Source organism: Simochromis diagramma, unplaced genomic scaffold (genome assembly GCF_900408965.1).
Source record: "Simochromis diagramma unplaced genomic scaffold, fSimDia1.1 OVJJ01000305.1, whole genome shotgun sequence".
Lineage (NCBI taxonomy): Eukaryota > Metazoa > Chordata > Actinopteri > Cichliformes > Cichlidae > Simochromis > Simochromis diagramma.
Genome location: NW_024387169.1, coordinates 1,012,080 through 1,031,357, shown reverse-complemented (window position 1 = coordinate 1,031,357; position 19,278 = coordinate 1,012,080). Strand labels below are relative to the sequence as shown.

Genomic DNA, 19,278 nt, shown 5'->3' with positions numbered 1-19,278 from the left:
ACAGTATTTTTTACACTTGCATAAAAGTTTTCTTACAAAAAATGTGGTGCTTGTGTGATTTTAATACACTAGGCTTGTGTTTCGGTCTAGCATTTTCATATATATTTATCCCATATTGTGTTAAATAAGGATTGATGTTACTCTGATTTCTCTTTTCTAACCTGTATGCTAAGATAACCTGACTGCCTTATGACTATAGATTTACATTTACTAGACTGAAGCAGGAGTACCTTTACAGCTCCTCATGCATCACTATGAACAAGCATATTTCACCAACATGTCTAAGTGATTCCTTCAGAACTCTGGAGCTGTTAAATACAGAGGACAAAACTTGCCAAAGCTTTGTTATTTTTCCAGTGTTTAGCATAATTGCAAAGGGATAATGATTTCATGATATGTATTCACTCATAAATATTATGAATAGAAGTCGGCTGTATAACAGACACACCTCCCAGTCCTGTTAAGCTCAGCTAAACACTCTTCACAATGCAAATCCCTGTGCACAGCAAGTCAGCATGTTTGCACACACGTTGCTTTGCACGCTGGAGACTGTAGTCCTGCTCAGTCAGGAGCCACAAGCCCTAGTGATTACACAAAGTGGAGAAGAACCACATAGCCCAGCATGACTTAACGCACCTGCTTATTTATCCAGCTTGACTGGGTGAACTGAAACGGTGACCAATGGGCTGGTAATCTTTTTGATTCTCACCCCTAAATGCTGTCTTATCAGCTCTTATTTTATAGTTTAGTTTAGTGGACTAGTTGTGAATTCACTGTTACATCTGCTGCTTGTGGAACAAGAATCATCTGCCTGGGATTCTTTTTCTAAATCATAAGGACACAGGTAATACATTTCCCCCTTTTTTTAAAACATTTTGAAACATCTTGTTTGTGCCCAGGTGTCATTCAAGAGATTCTAAAGGGTTTGGTGTAATATATTTGCTCTGCTTAAGTTTGGTGTAACTTTGTCGAGGACTGCTCCTGGACATGAAACCGGGTGTGCGGGTCTGTGTGCCCTCTGCGGCGGTGCTGGGCCTGTTTTGCCGAGGCTGTGTCAGCAGGTCGCGGAGCTGGCCCGGCCGCAGCTTCAGTTCCACCTCCAGGCAGATGAGCAGGTGGAACAGCCAGGACACCAGCCCCCCATCTCCTCAGGAAAACGTGCGCGTGCTCATCACAGGTGATGCAAATTTCCATCCATCATTAACGCATAATAGTTGCTTGTGTGTGACGTTGATGTATTCAGGAAAGGACTTTTCCACAGTTGCCCAAACACTGAGCCTGGGAAGCTGCCATTGTTTTCTACCACTTTCACCGCGCTGCCTCTGTTCTGAATTGTTGTGAGAGAGAATGAGTCGGATCATTTCCGAGCAGAGCCCCAGTTTCAGATCAAATCAAGTGTAGAAATATGATAATGAAGAATTCGTTTTACTGGAGTATCAGTGTGAAATGCTACAAACATGTGCTGCAGGGTTTTTTGAGTTGTGTTCACTTTGCTCCAACAGCGGGAGCCCATTTTGATTCATCACAATAGAGTGTGTACAGACAGTGCTAGTGAAATAAAAGGGCCAATGAGTGACTGTGGGGAGAATAATAGCCTGCTGTCACTTTTTGTCCTAGGATCAACAAACACAAAGCTTTATTCATCTGAAAGTGAAAACCAACAACATGGATTTGACTTTTATCGATTTACCAGTCTTCCACAAATACAGATTATCTATGTGCACAGGTAGAAAGTTAACGCCTGCCTTTGTCTGCAGGTGGGCTTGGGCAGTTAGGTGTGGGACTTGCACAGATGCTGAGGTGAGATTGTAGAAATTCCTGAGATCTTGAAACTTGCTAAAAGGTTTGAAGTTTAAATATCATCATATTTTTGTTAATGTCTAGAAAACAGTATGGAAGGGACAATGTAATCCTGTCAGACATCAAGAAGCCTCCACCTCACGTTTACGCCAATGGTATGTAAAATCTAATTCAAGTATGCATATTACTTTAAAAGTTACCAATTACTTTACTTTTTTTCTGGCATCACTGTTGTTTTTTAGGCCCGTTTGTATACGCTGATGTTTTGGACTACAAACACCTCCGAGAACTTATTGTAAACAATCGTGTCACTTGGCTGGTCCACTACAGCGCTCTGCTTAGTGCTGTGGGTGAGGCTAATGTGGCTTTGGCACGAAAGATCAACATCACAGGTCTGCTTGAACATGCACATCCTTTACACATAACCAGGTTTTAAGGAACAATCAGGGTTGAACTCGTGCTCTCTTCTTTTCTGCCCATCCAGGCCTACATAATGTGCTGGACTTGGCCTTAGAGAACTGTTTGCGCCTCTTTGTCCCCAGCACTATTGGGGCATTTGGTCCCTCTTCTCCACGTGACCCGGCCCCTGACCTCTGTGTTCAAAGACCTCGAACCATCTACGGCGTGTCTAAAGTGCATGGTGAACTGATGGGGGAGGTAAAATGTTTTTTGTACACGTGCTTACAGAGACGCCTGTGACTCCATTTCATTTTCAATCAGCTTCTCTTTCTTTAGTATCTCCATCATAAATACGGCTTGGACTTCCGCTGCCTGCGTTACCCTGGAGTGATATCAGTTAACACACCTCCTGGTGGTGGAACTACAGGTATTACCTGTGTGTGTTGTGCAAATGTACTCCAATCCATTGGATGTCATGGACTAAGTGCTCCGGACCTCTGTCTTCACAGACTACGCTGTTCAGATCTTCCATGATGCTCTCAGCACAGGTCACCATGAGTGCTACCTGCGACCCGACACCCGTCTTCCCATGATGCATATCTCTGACTGCCACCGTGCCACGGTAGAGTTCATGCAGGCTCCAGAGTGCCAGCTGTCACTGCGCACCTACAACATAGCTGCCATGAGCTTCACCCCTGAAGAGGTGGCCCAAGAAATCCGCAAGCATCTCCCTCACCTCAAGGTCACCTACAATCCTGACACTGTCCGCCAGACCATTGGTATGGTATCTTTTTGTTTTTAAACCACTGGTTGGACTGATAATAAACCAATATAAAACGAAATTGTCCTTGCTGGTTTTTGCAGCAGACAGCTGGCCTGTGAGATTTGATGACACCAATGCCAGGAGAGACTGGGGCTGGGCGCCAGCCTTCGGGCTTGAGGAGCTGGTGTCGGACATGCTCCGCTCCATCCGAGACAAGAGGACCAGCGAGGGTTTGCCAGTCAGCTAGCAAAACCTGCTGCACCAAGACTAACCAATGCCCTATCTACCACTGACTTTACTTCAGTCTACATTTACCAACAGCACACTTTGTTTTACTTCACTTTTACAAATTGTCAACCAGTATCATCTGTTTGTCTGGAGCATCGCTGCACCGTGCCAGGGACTGATTGTAAAATGGAAATTCTCAGTCATAACCTCTTTATATTCAGTGGAAAGTGAGATGTCAAACACGTGCACACACACACACACAGCACACACACAGACACACACACACTTCAGTCTTTTCAGGGAATCAGATGCTGTCAAACCTTCTCTTCATCTTTGTGGTTTTTATTGTTCTCATGGTATAAGCATCACTTTACACATGGGCATGTTGCCTCAGGTGGAACAGAAACATTTCTTAAGCTTTAAAGAGTTTCAGATGTTGATCACATGCATGAGCACACCAGCGTGTTTCAGCGTCTGTTACAATATCTAACACAATATGGACAAGTTCCACGTGTAGAACAACAAATCTGTTGGACATTTTGAATCCAGGATCATCTGGAATGACTGGCTCAGTTGACTTTGGACTGTAATGAAAAATCATGTATCCTGGCTGTTTTGTAAAGCACTCTTTTATAATATAGGCTATCAAACGAAACTCACAGTATATACAACCGCACTACCTTTGCCGTGGCGCAGAACAGGAAGCCTTTACTTTTTTGCCAGCGGTGTGATTACAAATATGAATGAGTAACAGTATCAAATAAGGCCGTATTTACTTAGGAAAACAATATATTAAAAATGCTGTGTACTTTGAATCAGACCTTTAATAATAAAAATGTTATTTACCCAAAGAGCATTGAATACCGTACGCTGCCAAAGTTTCTTTTTTCTGTGTCGTTTTTACATCCAAAACACCCGATCAGCTTAAAAACAAGAACGTTATGAAATGAAAAATGTAACTTCTATTTAAGAAATAGTTAAAGTTGTCTCATCTATGCTTTCATTCTCTAATTTGTTTGAGTAACATATACAAAATTAAGGTATTCACCAGCCACTTTGTTAGGTACACCTGTTCTAAATATCTAACTAGCCAATCACACCGATTAAGGCATGTAGAAACAGTCCAGATAGTCTGCTGAAGTTCAAACCAAGCATCTGACTGGGGTAGAAACATGATTTAAGACACTTTAAATTGTTATTTTCAGACTGGCTAGTCTGAGTATTTAAGTTGCTGATCTTTTAAGATTTTCCAACACAGCCATTTCTAGGATTTACAGAAGTCTAAAAAAGAGAAAATATCAAGTGAGTGGCTGCTCAGGTGAAAATCTAGCGAACAGGAAGGCAACAGTAAATTAAAAAAACAAAACAAAACAAGTTATAACCAAGGTCTGCAGACAAGCATCTCTGAATACACAACACATCAACGCTTGTAGCAGATGGGCTACAACAGCAGAAGACTACACTGAGTCCTACTGGGTGAGTTAAAAACAGGAAACTGAGGCTACAAGTCACACAAGCTCAGCAAATTTGGACAAAATAAGACTGGAAAAGCATTGCGTGGTTGATAAGTTTAGGGGATTACTGCATGTAAACAAAACTGGTTCTCTTACGGAAAAAGCAATTAGTCTCAGTTTCAGAAATCTAATTTAATGATCGTGATTATGATGCATGCAAATGTTTAGTATTCTGTAGGAAATGGACCACCAGTTGACAAAAGCAAACTAAAAAAAATGTTACTGAAGTTGCTTTGAAGGACAAAAAACTGATAAAAATGTTCAATTATTTCCCCAATTACCACAAGAGTGATGATATAAATGACAGATTACATCTTATTTTTTATTCCAACATAACACTTGTTTTGCTGCATATATTAATGCAGAATTTTCATGGGAAGCTCTTTAATTTTATTATTTTTTGTTTTTCTCATTTGTTTATCTGAGCATTTATTCTTACTGGTGAATGGCGGTTGGTGAGGTTCAGGTTTTAACAAGCTCCTAACTGGACAATGAATAAAAACAAAATATCTTTTTAAATCCACAACATTTGAGCAAACCAGTTTAAACCAAGGTTTGGGTCTTAATAATATCTGTGCAAGCTGTCTCTGCATATTGAGGCACATTCTAGTCTGCCATATTTCGTGCATCAGGTGATGAGCGGAATCTTCTTCCTCCTCCTCACTGTAACTGCAGTACCTGTTGCTTCCTGTGGGGGCACTCCATTCATCCGGCTCGTCACCCTGAATTTCACCGGCGGACCAGCACACAGCTTTCTCCACAGCACAAGTTACGATCCATTTCACCTAAAATGGACGCGGGATTCTTCCGCGTAAGTTCTTCAAACTTTTATCTTTGTATTTGGTATATTATTATTTAGCTGCATGTAGATCTATATACGTTTTATGGGATGGATGTTTCCTATGTGTCTTCAGTGAAGAGCCATGCAGCTAGCTAAACAGCGGTCAGGGCTTCGACTATCAACTGGGAGCCAACAGTCTCAGGATTTGCAATTAGTCTGCTTCACTTGGTGTATTCTGGGAGTTGTTGCGTGTTCCCTATATTGGTGTTTTCTGTCTTACAATTTATGAAAGTGTGTAACTTCTTACGTTAAAACCCCGTACGTGTTATTTTACAGACAAATTTACAGGAAATAGACGAGTCAAGTTAGCTAGCTAACTAAAGATGGCGCCCGGGCGGTGCATCGCTCCTGTCTCCATGAGCTAGTCACGACTGCTGCTGTGCTGGCCTTAGCAAGCCCTCCGTGTTTGCTGAATAATGACATTAATGTGTCTTTTAATATTCTGTCAACTCCGCTGTCAGTCAAAGTAGCCTTCGGGCTGTGCCTATTATTAGCCTGTCCGTTCGCTTTCGAGGATTAAGCAAGTGGTTAGCATGGCTAATGCTAACCGACTGGTGTCAGTGTCGCCTGCGGCTCAGTTAGAGGAGCTAAAAAGAACATGAAGCGGCGCTCTAGGGAACACACGTGTCTTAAGTCTTTATTTTAAGACACGTTAGCTTGAGCAACGTAATGTTTTTCCATCTTAAACGCTGACTCTCGTTAATAATGTTATCGGTAAGTAAGACTGCTGTAACTAACATGGGCCCAATAGTGAGGAGGCTGTGCAGCTTGAGACTAAAAACACTGTTTGAGACGTGTTTCTGTTCTTCTCTGATTTGACATGTCCGATGAAAGCTGATCATCACGAGTCCGCTGATGTTGGCTGTTATTTCTGCAGGGTACGAGTGCGGAGCAGGACAACCGCTTCAGCAACAAGCAGAAGAAACTGCTGAAGCAGCTGAAATTTGCAGAATGTTTGGACAAAAAGGTAACATTTGTTTTTACATTTTATTTTCTCAAATAACTGTTAAAAAAATCATGTTAAATAGTTATCTACAAACTTGTATCAACATGAGGCAGTTTATGGCAATCTGTGTAGCCTGGACATTCATACACCACAGGTATGAGGGTGTCTGTGAGAGACATTTTAATGGCCACCACCTCACCAGGCCTGTGATTAATGAGCTTAAGTCAGGTTTGTTTGTTTTTTTATCCGGTAGCCAAAAATAAAAGGTAAATGTTCATTTTTCTGTTAATTAGTCATTACTTTAACTTTGGTTTATTTATATATATAACCTGTTTATATTTTTAGTCTCCACCCAAATGCCGTTTTTGATCCTTTGCAGGGGACTGCCTGGTCAGTAACAGGTGGGACAACAATTAATGTAGTTGAGTAACATTTAAGGAAAGCCACAAAATTTTTTGATTTAAAGTCCTTCTTTTTTTGTCACTGTAACTTCTTAAAAAGACACAAAGAAGTGACAGTGCGGTTGAGGGTAGGACGCCATCTAGAGCGCACCACATTTGAATAAAAGTGATTATTGCAACACGTTATCACTTATAAGGAAAACTTGACACATGACGTTTTAAAAGCAGATCTTAAAAGAGCCAAATGTGTGATCAGTTGCTACATTAACGTTAAGCATTGTTTGTATTTGTCTTCTGTCTGTGTATTTTTATTTGTATATCACATATCAGATTCATGTGACTTGCCCAGTGGCTTCTAAAGAAAATGAGCTTTTTTTGATAAATTCTGGCATGTGTAAGTTTTGTATTTTTTGAATTGATGACCGCTAAGTTGTTCCATGGTCCACACATGGTTACACATTGGTCTTAACAAGCAAAAGATCCCAGGTTCTTCAACATAACGACTGACCCATGACGTCCATTAATATAAAGCGTCAGAGTCAGATAAAAACAATTTTAAGGTGCGACGAGATAAAAATTAAACTGGATCCCAAAAGGGAACTTCTTTGTACAACAGCTAAAAATTAAGACAAGTACAACAAACATAAAACCAGACAGCTTTATAGAGTAGAATGATACATTTGGTAAAGTAAATGTAATATGGCAAAACTAATATCTTGCGTTAAATTAAAATAAATACAGTAAAATATAGATTTATGCAGAAATATAAAGCCGAGCTTTGTGCTACGTTTTTCCCCCCAAAGCCATCCCTGGTGAGAAAATGTTAAATCTTTTGTTTGACAAAAAAGGTTTTTAAATTTACCTTTTATGATTTTTAAATATGTAAGTCAGATCTTTTAAGGACAGTAAAGCTTTTTTCTTCTTTATTTAAATCCTTGCCATAGATGAATCACTGTTTTGTCTTGTGGGATTTGTGTGTAATCTATTTAGTCGTCAGACATCAGAGTGAAATGGACAGGTTTTTGTCAGATAACACAATCGCTTTGTGCTCTGATTGCATTTTGTGCCCATTTTGAGCCAGGAAAATCCATGTTACATAATAATATATTTATAACAAAGCAAAAAAAATTAGTTAAAAACGACTTATTAAATCTGGCTACAAAACAGAATCGCAAATATCGGATGGAATTAAAGCAGCTGTGTATAAAACAGTGTGAGCTGGCAGCGCAGGGTTGAAATAAACCGTTAAGATGAGAGAAGAGACAAAACATTATGAAAGATATCTTGTATCTGTTCAGGTGCATATAAACAGGTGCTGCTGTTTCTCATCACTAACGGTCTGTTTCACGCTCAGGTGGACATGACCAAAGTGAACCTAGAAGTCATCAAACCTTGGATTACGCAGCGAGTCACTGAGATTTTGGGGTTCGAGGATGACGTCGTCATAGAGTTCATATTTAACCAGCTTGAGGAGAAGGTAATGTCTTTAATCGTGTTTATTTTTTGTTCTTTCAGAACTGTCATATATTGAAGGGCATTGCTTAGTGCTTAGTCAGTAAGAACGATATAAGCAAATAATTACACGTCCTAGTCAAACTGAGATTGAATGGGAAAAGTAACAGTTGGTGTAAGACTGATTTATAATGACATTACCATGTTTTGCTGTTATGTGACAAAGTGCCTTTATCCAGCAGTCTTCTAATGATGATGTGATTTATGATTTAAAAGGCCTGAACCAATATGGATGTTATACCTTGCATCAGAAGTATAGCACCAACACCTAATTAGCTCTCTCCTGAGCCCAAAGTCACTGAGCCCAACTCTCCCTTCATGATGCAGTGTGTGGTTTGAGGTGAGTTATATGCAGGGATCACCTATATCATGTCAGTGAAAGAAACGCCTAAAAAAAATAAATCAATTAAAAAAAAATGCCATAATCATATTCTTCGTAGGTGTTGACAGCCCATCGGTAGACTGCCCAACTCCCTTTAAACGTAACAGGAGGTACAGGCTCAAAACAGGACATAAATGGGCTGAAACAGCCTGATTTTCTGTACTTTCTACCAATTGGGTTATCACGCAAAACTGAAAAGTATTGTCTCACTGGCCACCTCTGATTGCAAGTTTTTACTGTCTTTTGCACTCTGTTGAGTGTGGTCAGAAGTGTTTTCGCTTTCACTTGTTACCACACAAAACAGTCATGTGAGGGTGTCAAGAACACAAGTGTTATAACGTCACTGCAGCAAGTTGAGAACTTCAACCTCTGGAGGTCAGCATAAACACGATTTTCGCCCGTAAGAAACAATACTTTTCAACTTGGTTTTAAGTTAGTACAAGTTCACTTATTTTCTACAAAACCCCTCTTAACAGTAAACCTGTAATATTGTAGATCCTATTTTTGTAGACTAAAGTGTACATTCACTCCAGGCTGTTTTATTTTAAGCATTATGTCCAGCTGTTTTCCTTTCCATAAACTCTACTCTGTCCCACTGATAGATCAAAGCATGTAAGATGTCTGGAACTTGGGTAACTTCCATTGCACAGACATACTTTATAAAACAGGAAACATTTCAGATAATTTATACTCTGTATTTGTAATTACCATACTGTCAGTGTACTCGTATATTTTTTTCAATGCAAGTTTTGATTTCAGTGCCATTTATCTTCGTTTATGGCTCGTTATTCTAAGAAAGTCCAGATGTATGTATTTTCATATTTTATGTCGCCAGCATCACACATGTGTATTATTTTTTTACTTATTATTTTATCTTTTACTTGCCAGTGGGTGGGCTGTTTAAGCTAAATTTAAAGGGTACTGTTGCATAATGGAAAACAGTTGATACAGTTAATGAGATTACGCTATCTCACAATCATTCTATCAGTTGTTGAAATAAAACTCAGTTTTTGTGTAACTGTGTACTCATTATTGCTTGTTCGTCTCTTGCAATTTAGATAAATGATATAACATTAAGCTCATGGTGGTTGAGTCTCAAGCAGTAGGGAGGCGGAAGCAAGCCAAGGGAGCTCCGTGCCCACTGATCCCACGGGACTCACTGAAGACACCGGAACTGTACTTGCAGTGTTGGGTTTTAATGCACTCTGTATTGTGGCTGTTTGTTTACCTCCTGAAGTGTAGACGGTGGGGAGACTGGAAAGCAAGGGGTGGGTAGCGGCCAAGGGGATGTATGGTAGTGGGCTAGCACTGAAGAAATCAAATTATACTGCAATTTCTTTGTATTATGGGAGGTTTTGTTTTCTTCTTTTTCTATTTTGTTATGGTAGATTGTAAATCTAGGGCAGCAGAATTGCATGCTGTGTTTATTTTATTTCTTTAACATCATTAGATGTGTCTCCCCTCAGCTAGCTCACAATCTCAGTTTCCTGAGTTTGTGAGTACAATTTAAATCAGTCTCATTTTTGTAGGTTGAGTCTAATATTGGACCCAGGGATGTTAAATAGCCTAGTCAGTGTCTTACATGTTTTTAAGATGGTTATCTAAATAGTCTGAGGTATAAATTTATAGAGGAGTAGAAGGTAGGGAGCCCCGTTTGTGGGACCCTACCCCCCCTTCCTGTTTGGTCTTCAAGTATTTCAATGGCTACGTTTTGTTTTTTTTTCCTCTCCACCCTTCGTGTGTGTGTTGCAGCACCCGGATAGCAAGATGATGCAGATCAACCTGACTGGCTTTCTGAACGGGAAGAACGCCCGGGAGTTTATGAAGGACCTCTGGCCCCTGCTGCTGAGCGCCCAGGAGAACATTGCCGGCATCCCATCAGCTTTTCTGGAACAGAAGAAAGAGGAAATCAAACAGAGACAGGTGAGTTTTTCTAAATGGTGGAAGTGGGGATGGGCAAGATCACGCTGAGCTTGGTGGCTTTCCATTTATCTTTTTTTGAAAGTGTGTCATACAAGACTTTTTTTCTTTTTTTGGGTGGGGGGGTGGCTTTTGTTGTGTTTGCACAGCTGCTCCTCAACCAATTACATGTAGGAGGGGACCTGTAGCACAGACACGGGAATATAATGGTGTAAAATAAGTATTGACAAATTGCAGTAATAAGACCCCTTTTCTGTTTAAAAAAAAAAAAAACTATAAAATATATCATGTTGAACTCAGTAATTATTTAAAAATAGGAGTAAAATGATTCATCTCTCATTGATCTGTTTCTGGCAGATTGAACAGGAGAAACTTGCTTCTCTGAAGAAGGTGGATGAGGAAAAGAAGGAAAAGGACCTTAGAGAACGGGCTCAGTCAAAGAGCCCCAGGAGGTACGATTATTTTCATTTTGAGACCCATAGATGGAACTACAGCTTGTGAATTCGTTGTAGAACATGCAAACCACTTGTATTTGCCTCTCTGGCCAGACGGAAAACGAGGTCACCATCGCCGCGAAGGAGGTCGCCATCACCACGGAGGAGGTCACCAGCGAAGCGGGAAAGGAAACGCAGCCCCTCACCAAGGCGCCAACAAGCTAGTCCAGTTGGTGGCAGTTCACCCCCTCCGCCCCTGATGCAGCTGTCCACAAAATCTTCAGAGGAGCCGGTAGAACCAGATACTTCAGGAAGAGCTGTGCCAGAGGCAGTCGTCCAAGAAGCTTCTTCCACCTGGTTTGTGGAATTCTTGCTTTTATTTGAAGTGGGCATTTAGTTGGACTGGTATTATTTAGAACTTAAGACATTTAAATACTTTTCTTTTGCAGTGAGACAGTTGTGGAAGTAGTGAAAGCCGACTCTGTGAATGAAGTCAAAGAACAGTCGCCAGAGAAAACCCTTAAGAAAGAAGAGAGACCGAGGTCACGAGAAAGGGAGAAGGACACAAGGAGGGAAAGACACCATCGCTCACGCTCTCATTCTCGTTCTCGCAGACGCCGCTCGCGCTCTAGGTGATTTGACGTGTGGCTTTAACTTAAACTTTCATTATGAAAAATCAAAGTCTGTAAAGGAGTTTTCTATATTTGCTGATTCTCTACCCAATCAGATCGTACTCCCCTCGCAGAAGACAAAGTCCCAGAAGGAGAATGTCTCCTCGTCGTAGGAGCCCTCCTAGACGTGCGCCAGCTAGCTCCAGGCACAGACCCAGGCGTTCCCCCGTCCGCAGGTCGGCATATTTATTTATTTTTTTGTATTGGCATGGATTTAATATTTTACTTCATGTTGTCTGTGGTATACAGACGCCTTTAAGCCTTTTTTTGTCCTACAGGAGGCGCTCCCGCTCTGCTTCATCCTCTGGTAGCAGCTCATCAGGCTCTCGCTCGCCTAAAAAAGCAGTGAAAAGAATATCTACCACACCACCCCGAAAACAGGTCCATCATCCTGATACTTCCATTAGTCCCACAGGCAAGAACAGACGATCACCGTCTCCACGAGCTAGAAGGGGCCGGGGCTCTCCTTCCCCACCCAGATCATCAGGTGTGCTTCAGTTCCTCCTTTGTACATTATATTAAAATATTTTTACCTATGAAAACATTTGAAGACTTTATGCTTCTTCTGCACAACCAATGTTGGATTCCAATGTTAAACTTAATGAGTATCTCTAAGCTCGTCGCTGTTATTTTAATAAATCTGTGACAAGTGCATATAATTTTTGCTGTGCATTGTTTTTCAGGGTTTAAGAGAAAACAAGGAGGAAGGGCTGATTCTCCCCCTGACAACGTCAAGCCCAGACCATCTGAAGGCTCCGACTCGGGTAAGTGTAAAACGTGTTAAAGAACCATGCTGCCTTTCACCTCACGGATCTCTAAATATGGCGACTGTTTAACACTTTAACTCATCACTTTGCGCCCTGTGCAGTTACTGTGGCTTTCAGCAGGATGTACATGTTCACTTGTCATGCTTGTGCACCGTATTGTGTACTTGGAGAGCTTAGTTGTAATTATTCTCATTGAGAAATTTAATTTACCAACACATAGTCGGGTACTTGTGTGAAATTCTCAGCATTCCCGAGCCTCAGCCTTTGGCTTGCTCCCACACTAAGAAGGTTGCATCTGTGTAACCTGAAGGATCTCTTTACAGGGTGAAGCTGAGCCACCAGAACTGTTAAGAAACTGTGTGCTAATGCAAGGGGAAACTATAAATGTTGTAACATGATGACAGACCAAGCATCACAGCTATAAGTCTGTCTTCTGTAATACTTGTAGCATTTCCTTGGCAGTCTGTTTCCGGCTTTTCTAACACTGATGGGACACTCAATGCTCTGCATTTCAGAGGAGGATAAAAATGAGAAAGGGGCAACAGCAGATTCGGTGCAACAGCGACGTCAGTATCGCAGGCAGAACCGACAATCGTCTTCAGGTTAAAAGCGTTTTTATCCCCGTTCTTTCTTTTCCCATACCCCCGCCCCTCTCTCTTTAACGAGTCTGTCCATGTCATCTTGCACTCATCGTCTCATGGACTTTTGAAGCTGTGTCCTAACCCCAACCTTGGTGTTTTTTCCCTGACCGCATACTGCCAAGGCTTCGCTGAAGCAGCTCTTGATGTCATTTGTTTGTGTGGTTTCAGAAACGGGGTCTTCATCCTCAGAAGATGAGGCGCCCAAGAGGGCAACAGGAGGGTCAGGTGCCAGAAATGGTGAGGTCAGGAGGAGGCGCAGTCGTACACCGTCTCCTCGAAGGCGACACAGGGATCCCTCCCCGAGGTCAGATAACACAGTATTTACACATTATCTCACTTTAACCTCGAAGTCTTAATAGTTTGTGCTCTGCTTATATCGTTTGTATGTATTAATTTTATTCCTCTGCGCCGACAGAGGCCTACTCAGGGCCAGACAGTGTTACGTTAAGTACAGTGTATCACTATCCGCCCACTTTCATCCATAATGTGGCACAAATGGAGCTGCGTGGGTGCTGCTCTTCCTAAAAGTGGATGTTTATTTTCCACATAACATAGTAACGTAGGCTGTACTAGCTGGAGAGCACTGGATCACCGTCTGTGTTGTTCATAGAACAGCTAATATCTTTTTTTTTCCTTTTTTTTTTATATATAAAGTCTTGCTCATTGTGCTCGTCCCTGGCAGTGGGCCAGTCTCGACCCTGGGCTTTGCAGTACTGTGGCTGAAGCTGACTTGCAGTCAAATCTAAGTTAAAGATTGTGACACAATTTTTACATTAAGAATTTGTAGCTTTTTTGTCACTGGCAGTTATTTACTGGTGTGTGCATATATTTTAATCCAGTGATTGCTTTAGTTTGGCCAGTGAATCCTTTATTACCAAATTCCTTCAAGGTCTTTATAACAAATGTGTTGACTCTTTACAGACCTTGAATAAAGCTGCAGCTTGTCTAGTTATGGGAGGCGGGCGGCCACAAGTTGGTGACTCTGATTTTGTTTTTTCCTTGCAGGAAAAGACGCTCTCCATCTCCAGTACGCAGACGTCGCACCCCTACTCCTCCTCGGCGTCGCAGATCTCCCTCTCCTCCTCAAAGACGCAGGTATAAGAATGTTTCCTTTTAAATTTAGACAAATGATCTCTCCAAACTTCTGTGTTGCAAACAGACTCCTGGGCAATAGCATGTGTTTCATACAGGAGTCATTGTTCCTGTCCTGTGGTTTTTATGAATTACTTACCAATTTTAAAGTATTTCCTAAAGGTTGTATTTCCTGCTTCACAGGTCTCCTTCCCCACCACCCCGTCGTAGATCTCCATCCCCCAGACGATATTCTCCCCCTATCCAACGTCGCTACAGCCCTTCACCTTTGCCCTCTCAGAAGAGGAAACTGTCTAACTCGCCAATGAAACGCTCTTCACCGGCTACCAAGCGACGTCCCTCCAGATCCCCCAGACATAGAAGCTCTCCTCCTCCAAGAAGACGATCCCCTCCCTCCTCGACATCTCCACCCAGACACAGGAGGAGCCCCATGCTGCCACCTGGGCGGCGAAGCAGAGATGCTCGATCCCCTGTTGCAGCATCCAGACGCCTCTCCCCATCCCCTGCAAACCGCAGTCACGCTGTTAGAGGATCCACAACCCCCCCACGGCGCTATGAAACCTTGAGCACATCTCCGTCTAACCAGCGCAGACAGCAGTCACCTCCACACAATAAAGTCATCCGCAGAGTTTCACGCACCCCAGAACGCCGTGACAACCAGAGGTAGGGATCACTTATGTATCAGACAGAACAGCGTTTCAATTTCTGTTTACCTGTGACATTTTTGTGTGCCAATTATCTGATGTCACCTGTGTCATCTCTCTCAGACCATCTCCAAGCCCTCAGCCTATAAGAAGAGCGTCCTCCAGATCTATTTCCCCTGAACCAGCAGCTCAGAAACGTCCGACTCAAGCATCCGCCTCCCCCTCCCCGTCTCGCTCTGCCAGTGCGTCTCCACCACCAGCCAAGAAAGCCAGCAGCGGTTCTGGAAGTCGATCTCCAAGCAAGGTTTGAGCTTATTCGCAGATATAAAAAAAAAATTTTTGAAATTTTTTTTTTTTTTAAATGAAGGGTGGGGGTTAATGGTCTAACTGTTAAAATCTGTGTACGCCAATCATGCCAAGTTATAGCCTCAGGAAGTTGAACTTTTGCAGCATTGTTAAAAGGAAATGTCATCATATATGTTCAGTGTTTTTAAAACTTGAAACTGTAAAATTCTAAATTCCTCCAACAGAAACACATTAACTGTAAGCTGAGCTGCAGCACCGTTGCCATAATCCTTCTCTTAGCTTTGTGTTGATATAAACATGCTTCATGCCTGTGTCGTCAAGTTCTGATGTTTCTCTTTCAGACTTCGGATGTTGACGGCGGTGCAAAGAAAAAGAAGAAGAAGAAGGAAAAGAAACACAAGAAGGAGAAGAAGCATAAAAAGCACAAGAAGCATAAGAAGGAGAAGAGCAGTAGTGCTGCTGTGACTGGAGACACACAGGAGAACCAGGCTGCAGAGGAGGACAGAGATTCCAGAAAGGTAACGTCAGTTTCCCCTCTGTCTGATTTCTGTTCGGTACAACAGCGGATATAGGTCATTGAGTAAATGATGCGTTGTTGTTGTTGTTGTTGTTGTTTAGGAATCGGACAGTGACGTGGAAAACACCTTGGATGATCTGGAAAAGCACCTTAGAGAGAAAGCGCTGCGCTCCATGAGGAAGGCCCAGATGTCTCCATCACAGATGTCCTGAAAGCGAGCAGCTCTCACTCGTGAATTTTCCAATCACTCTTGATGTTTGTCATCAACCTGGTTCAGCTTTAGAATGTACAAATTGTTAAACCTTGACTTTTGTGTTTCTTTTTACTGGTTTGGTACATTCTGAAGGGTTTGATTTGTTGGTTAGTGTATTATCTGAACTGTAAAGAAGCTTGTGATGTTCATAATTTTAATTTGTCAGCAGGGAAACAAGTTAGGCTCAGAGGTTTTGATTTGGGCAGGTTAAATATTATTTCCACAGCCTACAGTAGATTCTGTTGAGAAATGATTGCATGTGCAGTGATTGTCTCTGATGTGCATGAACCACTGACCTTATGAAGTATAGGTAACTATACAGTAACATACAGTTACTTTTGCCTTTTAGTTGTGAGAGACGGCTGTGTCCACTATTAAAGAGGCTGTAACGGAACCTTTTGTCCCATATTGTAACTTAATAGAGGTTTCAGCATCATTTAACCTGCTTATTTTTGAGTTTTAAATTCTTGTTTGAAGACAATGTGATACCTGCTTTAAGTTTTGTTTTGTTTTGTTTTTTTCCCCCAAACTGATAGATGATGCAGTTTGTGTTGACACTCTTGTACCAAGCTAATCTCTGTGGGACTGCTAATAGTATCTTTGTATTTAGTAATTTTGCCTCTTGTCATCTTGTCCTTTCAGAATTAAAACCTTTTTTATAGGATTAATGGTTTTGGAACATTTTGTCATTCTTTTTTTTTTTTTTTTTGGTGTAATAAAATGTTGTAGAAAAGAATCTAAAAAGGGATTATTATTATTCTCCTCGTTATTATTAGTTTTATTTGTTTGGAAACATAGGCTGCTGTCAGGACAAGCAGCAAAAATGCTAGTTTCTATTTTCTGTACGTAATCAAAAGTGCAATTGCCAAACATTTTTGTGTCAAATCAGTAAAATTCTGTTAAATCCATCTTAAACGACAAACATTTTTGGAATAAGGTTCTGTATAAGGCCTGAGTTCGTTTAGCTTAGATTTAGTTTACATAATATAGAACTGTTTTCAATGTATGAGATCAAATTTAAGAAGCCGTGAGCTTAACAAACATACAGCAGCACAAACACCTGGAAGGGTCAGGACCTTTTCATCACAGCCTGAACTAATTTAGACAGCTAAGTAACTTCTGACATTTGAATATTCTTCAGGAATTGTTCTCTGGGCTTTTGAGGGACGTTCAAAGCTCTTGTTTGGATGTTGTCTGCCTTAAGATGAGCCCACACTGTTTCAGTAATGTTGAGGTCTGGGCTCTGGAGACCAATCCATGACTGGTCGTGTTCCATAGATAGATAGATAGATAGATTTTTTTTTTTTTTTGATTTTTTTTTAATTAAATCCAGATATGATCTTAGTGCGCTGTCAGTGTTTTTGGGATCATTGTGACTTTGAAATGAAGCTGTAAACAGACTCGTTCCAGTATTTTATGCTGGATCGAAATTTGAAGACTTAATCTTCTATCAATTTTTACATGATCCCCAAACTATGAGGCGTTCCACCATGTTTTACAGATTGCTGCAGATTCACTGTTGTACCTGTATCGTCCACTTTCATAACACACACACCATGCTGTTTTATGAACTTAATGGTTTTCAGATAATAGCTGTTTAGGAATCACTGTCAGTAAATTGTGCTATCTTTTGTCATTTTTCATTGATTGTATTAAAGAAGTGTTTATTTTTTAATACAAAGTTCCTAAAGATCCAATTTAAAATGGGTTCTTTGCCAAGTTGTCTGTGATGTGTAGACACAACACTGGTTCATCCCTTGAGTTAGCCTTTTTTATACTCAAATAATTCATAAGATTTAACAAACAAAAGGATTGGACTGAAAACGAGTCAAAAAACAGCCAAAGAAAAGCTTTGAAAGACCAAAGCTGAACACCACTTAACAAAAAAATTACAAGTCTGGCTCTTTGGAAGCTAAATTTAAGGAAGTTTGGGGTGGTTCCAAACATTTGCACAGTAGTAGGTGTAGACTTCAGTGCAGATGCAGGAGACACCTCCCTCAGAACGTGTATTTCCCCCCAGGCAGATTTACCTAAAGAAAAAAGTACTATACCATTACTCAGCAAAGCAACAATTTCTCTGACTGGGTGGATCTCTAACTGCCTGAAATATGATTGTGAATTATGAGCTTCTACCACCACTGACATTTTGTGGTAAATGTCATTATCTCCACCACACACATACAGTGTTGTGATCTCAGCAGCACGTCTCCTCCTCATGATGGCTTCCATATGTTGCAGGTTCATGACGATGAAAAACACTAAAAGGAAAAAGAGGGAGGTCCTTTTTTAAAAATAAGAAAGAAAGAAAGAAAGAAAGAAATCTGTGAAAAAAGTAAAGTTCATGATGGAAGGGGCTTGTGGAACAACACAAAGTAACAGTTTTCTGCATAATTTTATCAGTCTCTCACATTGTTATGGAGGAATTTTACTCTACTCTTCTTAACATTGCTTCAGTTCATTGAGGTTTGCAATCACCACAGCATTTTAGTCAGGTCAGAACTTTGACTGGGCCCTAATTCCTTTCATTCCAATGTGTTTAAGCTTTAACTTTTGGACAGATGGCCTCATATCTGACTCTAGAATACTTTGGTACACAGAGGAGTTTGTTTTCAACTCAGAGACTCCGAGGTGCCCCGATTGTGTGGCTGTAAAACAAGTGCAAATCATCACCTTTTCACTCTTTTTTTAGAGAGAGAAGTTTTCTCCATTCATACTTTTTTACTATTTTTCTAATTTTACTGTCATGATTTTTAACATTTAACATGCTAACTGGGGCCTGAAGAGTCTGAGACGTAGTGCTTGTGTAATGTCTCTCAGTACTACACCGTCTGACCTTTGGGTAAATTTGTTGGGATTTCCTAACCTGGCAAAATTGTAGCATTATGTTAACACATGCATGAATGTGTCAGACCAGCAGGCTGCAAAAGCTTCTGCTCTTTTGCAGATGATCAGTTAACCAAGTAGATTTGATTACCTGGCTTCCACTTACCCTCCTAATTCCTAAGGAAACAATGATTTTTTTTTCATAGGACTGCATAGAATCCCTAAGAAGAATTTTGTGACTCTAGGTTCTGCTTGATTTTTTTAAAATATCATTAAGATTAAGTCCAAGGTTTAGTTTTTCCTCACCCAGAACTCTGATAAATCAACATCAGTGAAGAGTCCTTTATTGAACGACCTGTTCATAAAAGCAGTTTCTGTGTAGAAAAACTGCTTCTCGAGTCAGCAGCAGAACTTTGAATTTGAC

The 19,278-nt window shown here is 40.9% G+C and overlaps 2 protein-coding genes across 3 annotated transcripts; both read left to right on the top strand.

Moving 5' to 3' along the window:
- Nucleotides 1-156: 156 nt before the first annotated feature.
- tdh2 (L-threonine dehydrogenase 2) lies at nucleotides 157-4,093 on the top strand. Its single transcript, XM_040048899.1, has 8 exons — nucleotides 157-1,177; nucleotides 1,758-1,800; nucleotides 1,885-1,955; nucleotides 2,043-2,192; nucleotides 2,285-2,457; nucleotides 2,536-2,626; nucleotides 2,709-2,978; nucleotides 3,064-4,093. The coding sequence occupies exons 1-8, from the start codon at nucleotides 988-990 to the stop codon at nucleotides 3,207-3,209; spliced, it is 1,134 nt and encodes a 377-aa protein (XP_039904833.1). The 5' UTR covers nucleotides 157-987; the 3' UTR covers nucleotides 3,210-4,093.
- Nucleotides 4,094-5,384: 1,291 nt separating this feature from the next.
- On the top strand, nucleotides 5,385-16,704 carry srrm1 (serine/arginine repetitive matrix 1). 2 transcript variants are annotated; one of them, XM_040048932.1, is made up of 17 exons: nucleotides 5,385-5,515; nucleotides 6,423-6,512; nucleotides 8,247-8,369; nucleotides 10,539-10,709; nucleotides 11,064-11,158; nucleotides 11,255-11,497; nucleotides 11,590-11,772; nucleotides 11,868-11,987; nucleotides 12,090-12,298; nucleotides 12,495-12,575; nucleotides 13,094-13,180; nucleotides 13,388-13,523; nucleotides 14,225-14,314; nucleotides 14,495-14,974; nucleotides 15,079-15,259; nucleotides 15,603-15,779; nucleotides 15,880-16,704. In XM_040048932.1, exons 1-17 carry the CDS (start codon nucleotides 5,495-5,497, stop codon nucleotides 15,988-15,990), a joined length of 2,598 nt encoding a protein of 865 aa, XP_039904866.1. In that variant the 5' UTR covers nucleotides 5,385-5,494; the 3' UTR covers nucleotides 15,991-16,704. The 2 variants fall into 2 exon arrangements, with proteins under 2 accessions (XP_039904866.1, XP_039904867.1); XM_040048933.1 differs by lacking the exons at nucleotides 5,385-5,515; nucleotides 6,423-6,512; nucleotides 8,247-8,369 and adding an exon at nucleotides 8,430-8,744.
- The last annotated feature ends 2,574 nt before the right edge of the window (nucleotides 16,705-19,278 follow it).

What these genes read in the sequence shown, in the direction of transcription:
- srrm1 (XM_040048932.1), top strand. Translation starts at nt 5,495, where the DNA reads ATGGACGCGGGATTCTTCCGC. An exon ending in AGACGCCGCTCGCGCTCTAG is followed by an intron (nt 11,773 to 11,867) that starts GTGATTTGACGT and finishes CTACCCAATCAG; the next exon opens with ATCGTACTCCCCTCGCAGAA. An exon ending in AGGCGTTCCCCCGTCCGCAG is followed by an intron (nt 11,988 to 12,089) that starts GTCGGCATATTT and finishes TTTGTCCTACAG; the next exon opens with GAGGCGCTCCCGCTCTGCTT.
- tdh2 (XM_040048899.1), top strand. Translation starts at nt 988, where the DNA reads ATGAAACCGGGTGTGCGGGTCTGTGTGCCCTCTGCGGCGGTGCTGGGC. An exon ending in TCCTGGTGGTGGAACTACAG is followed by an intron (nt 2,627 to 2,708) that starts GTATTACCTGTG and finishes CTGTCTTCACAG; the next exon opens with ACTACGCTGTTCAGATCTTC. An exon ending in CACTGTCCGCCAGACCATTG is followed by an intron (nt 2,979 to 3,063) that starts GTATGGTATCTT and finishes TGGTTTTTGCAG; the next exon opens with CAGACAGCTGGCCTGTGAGA.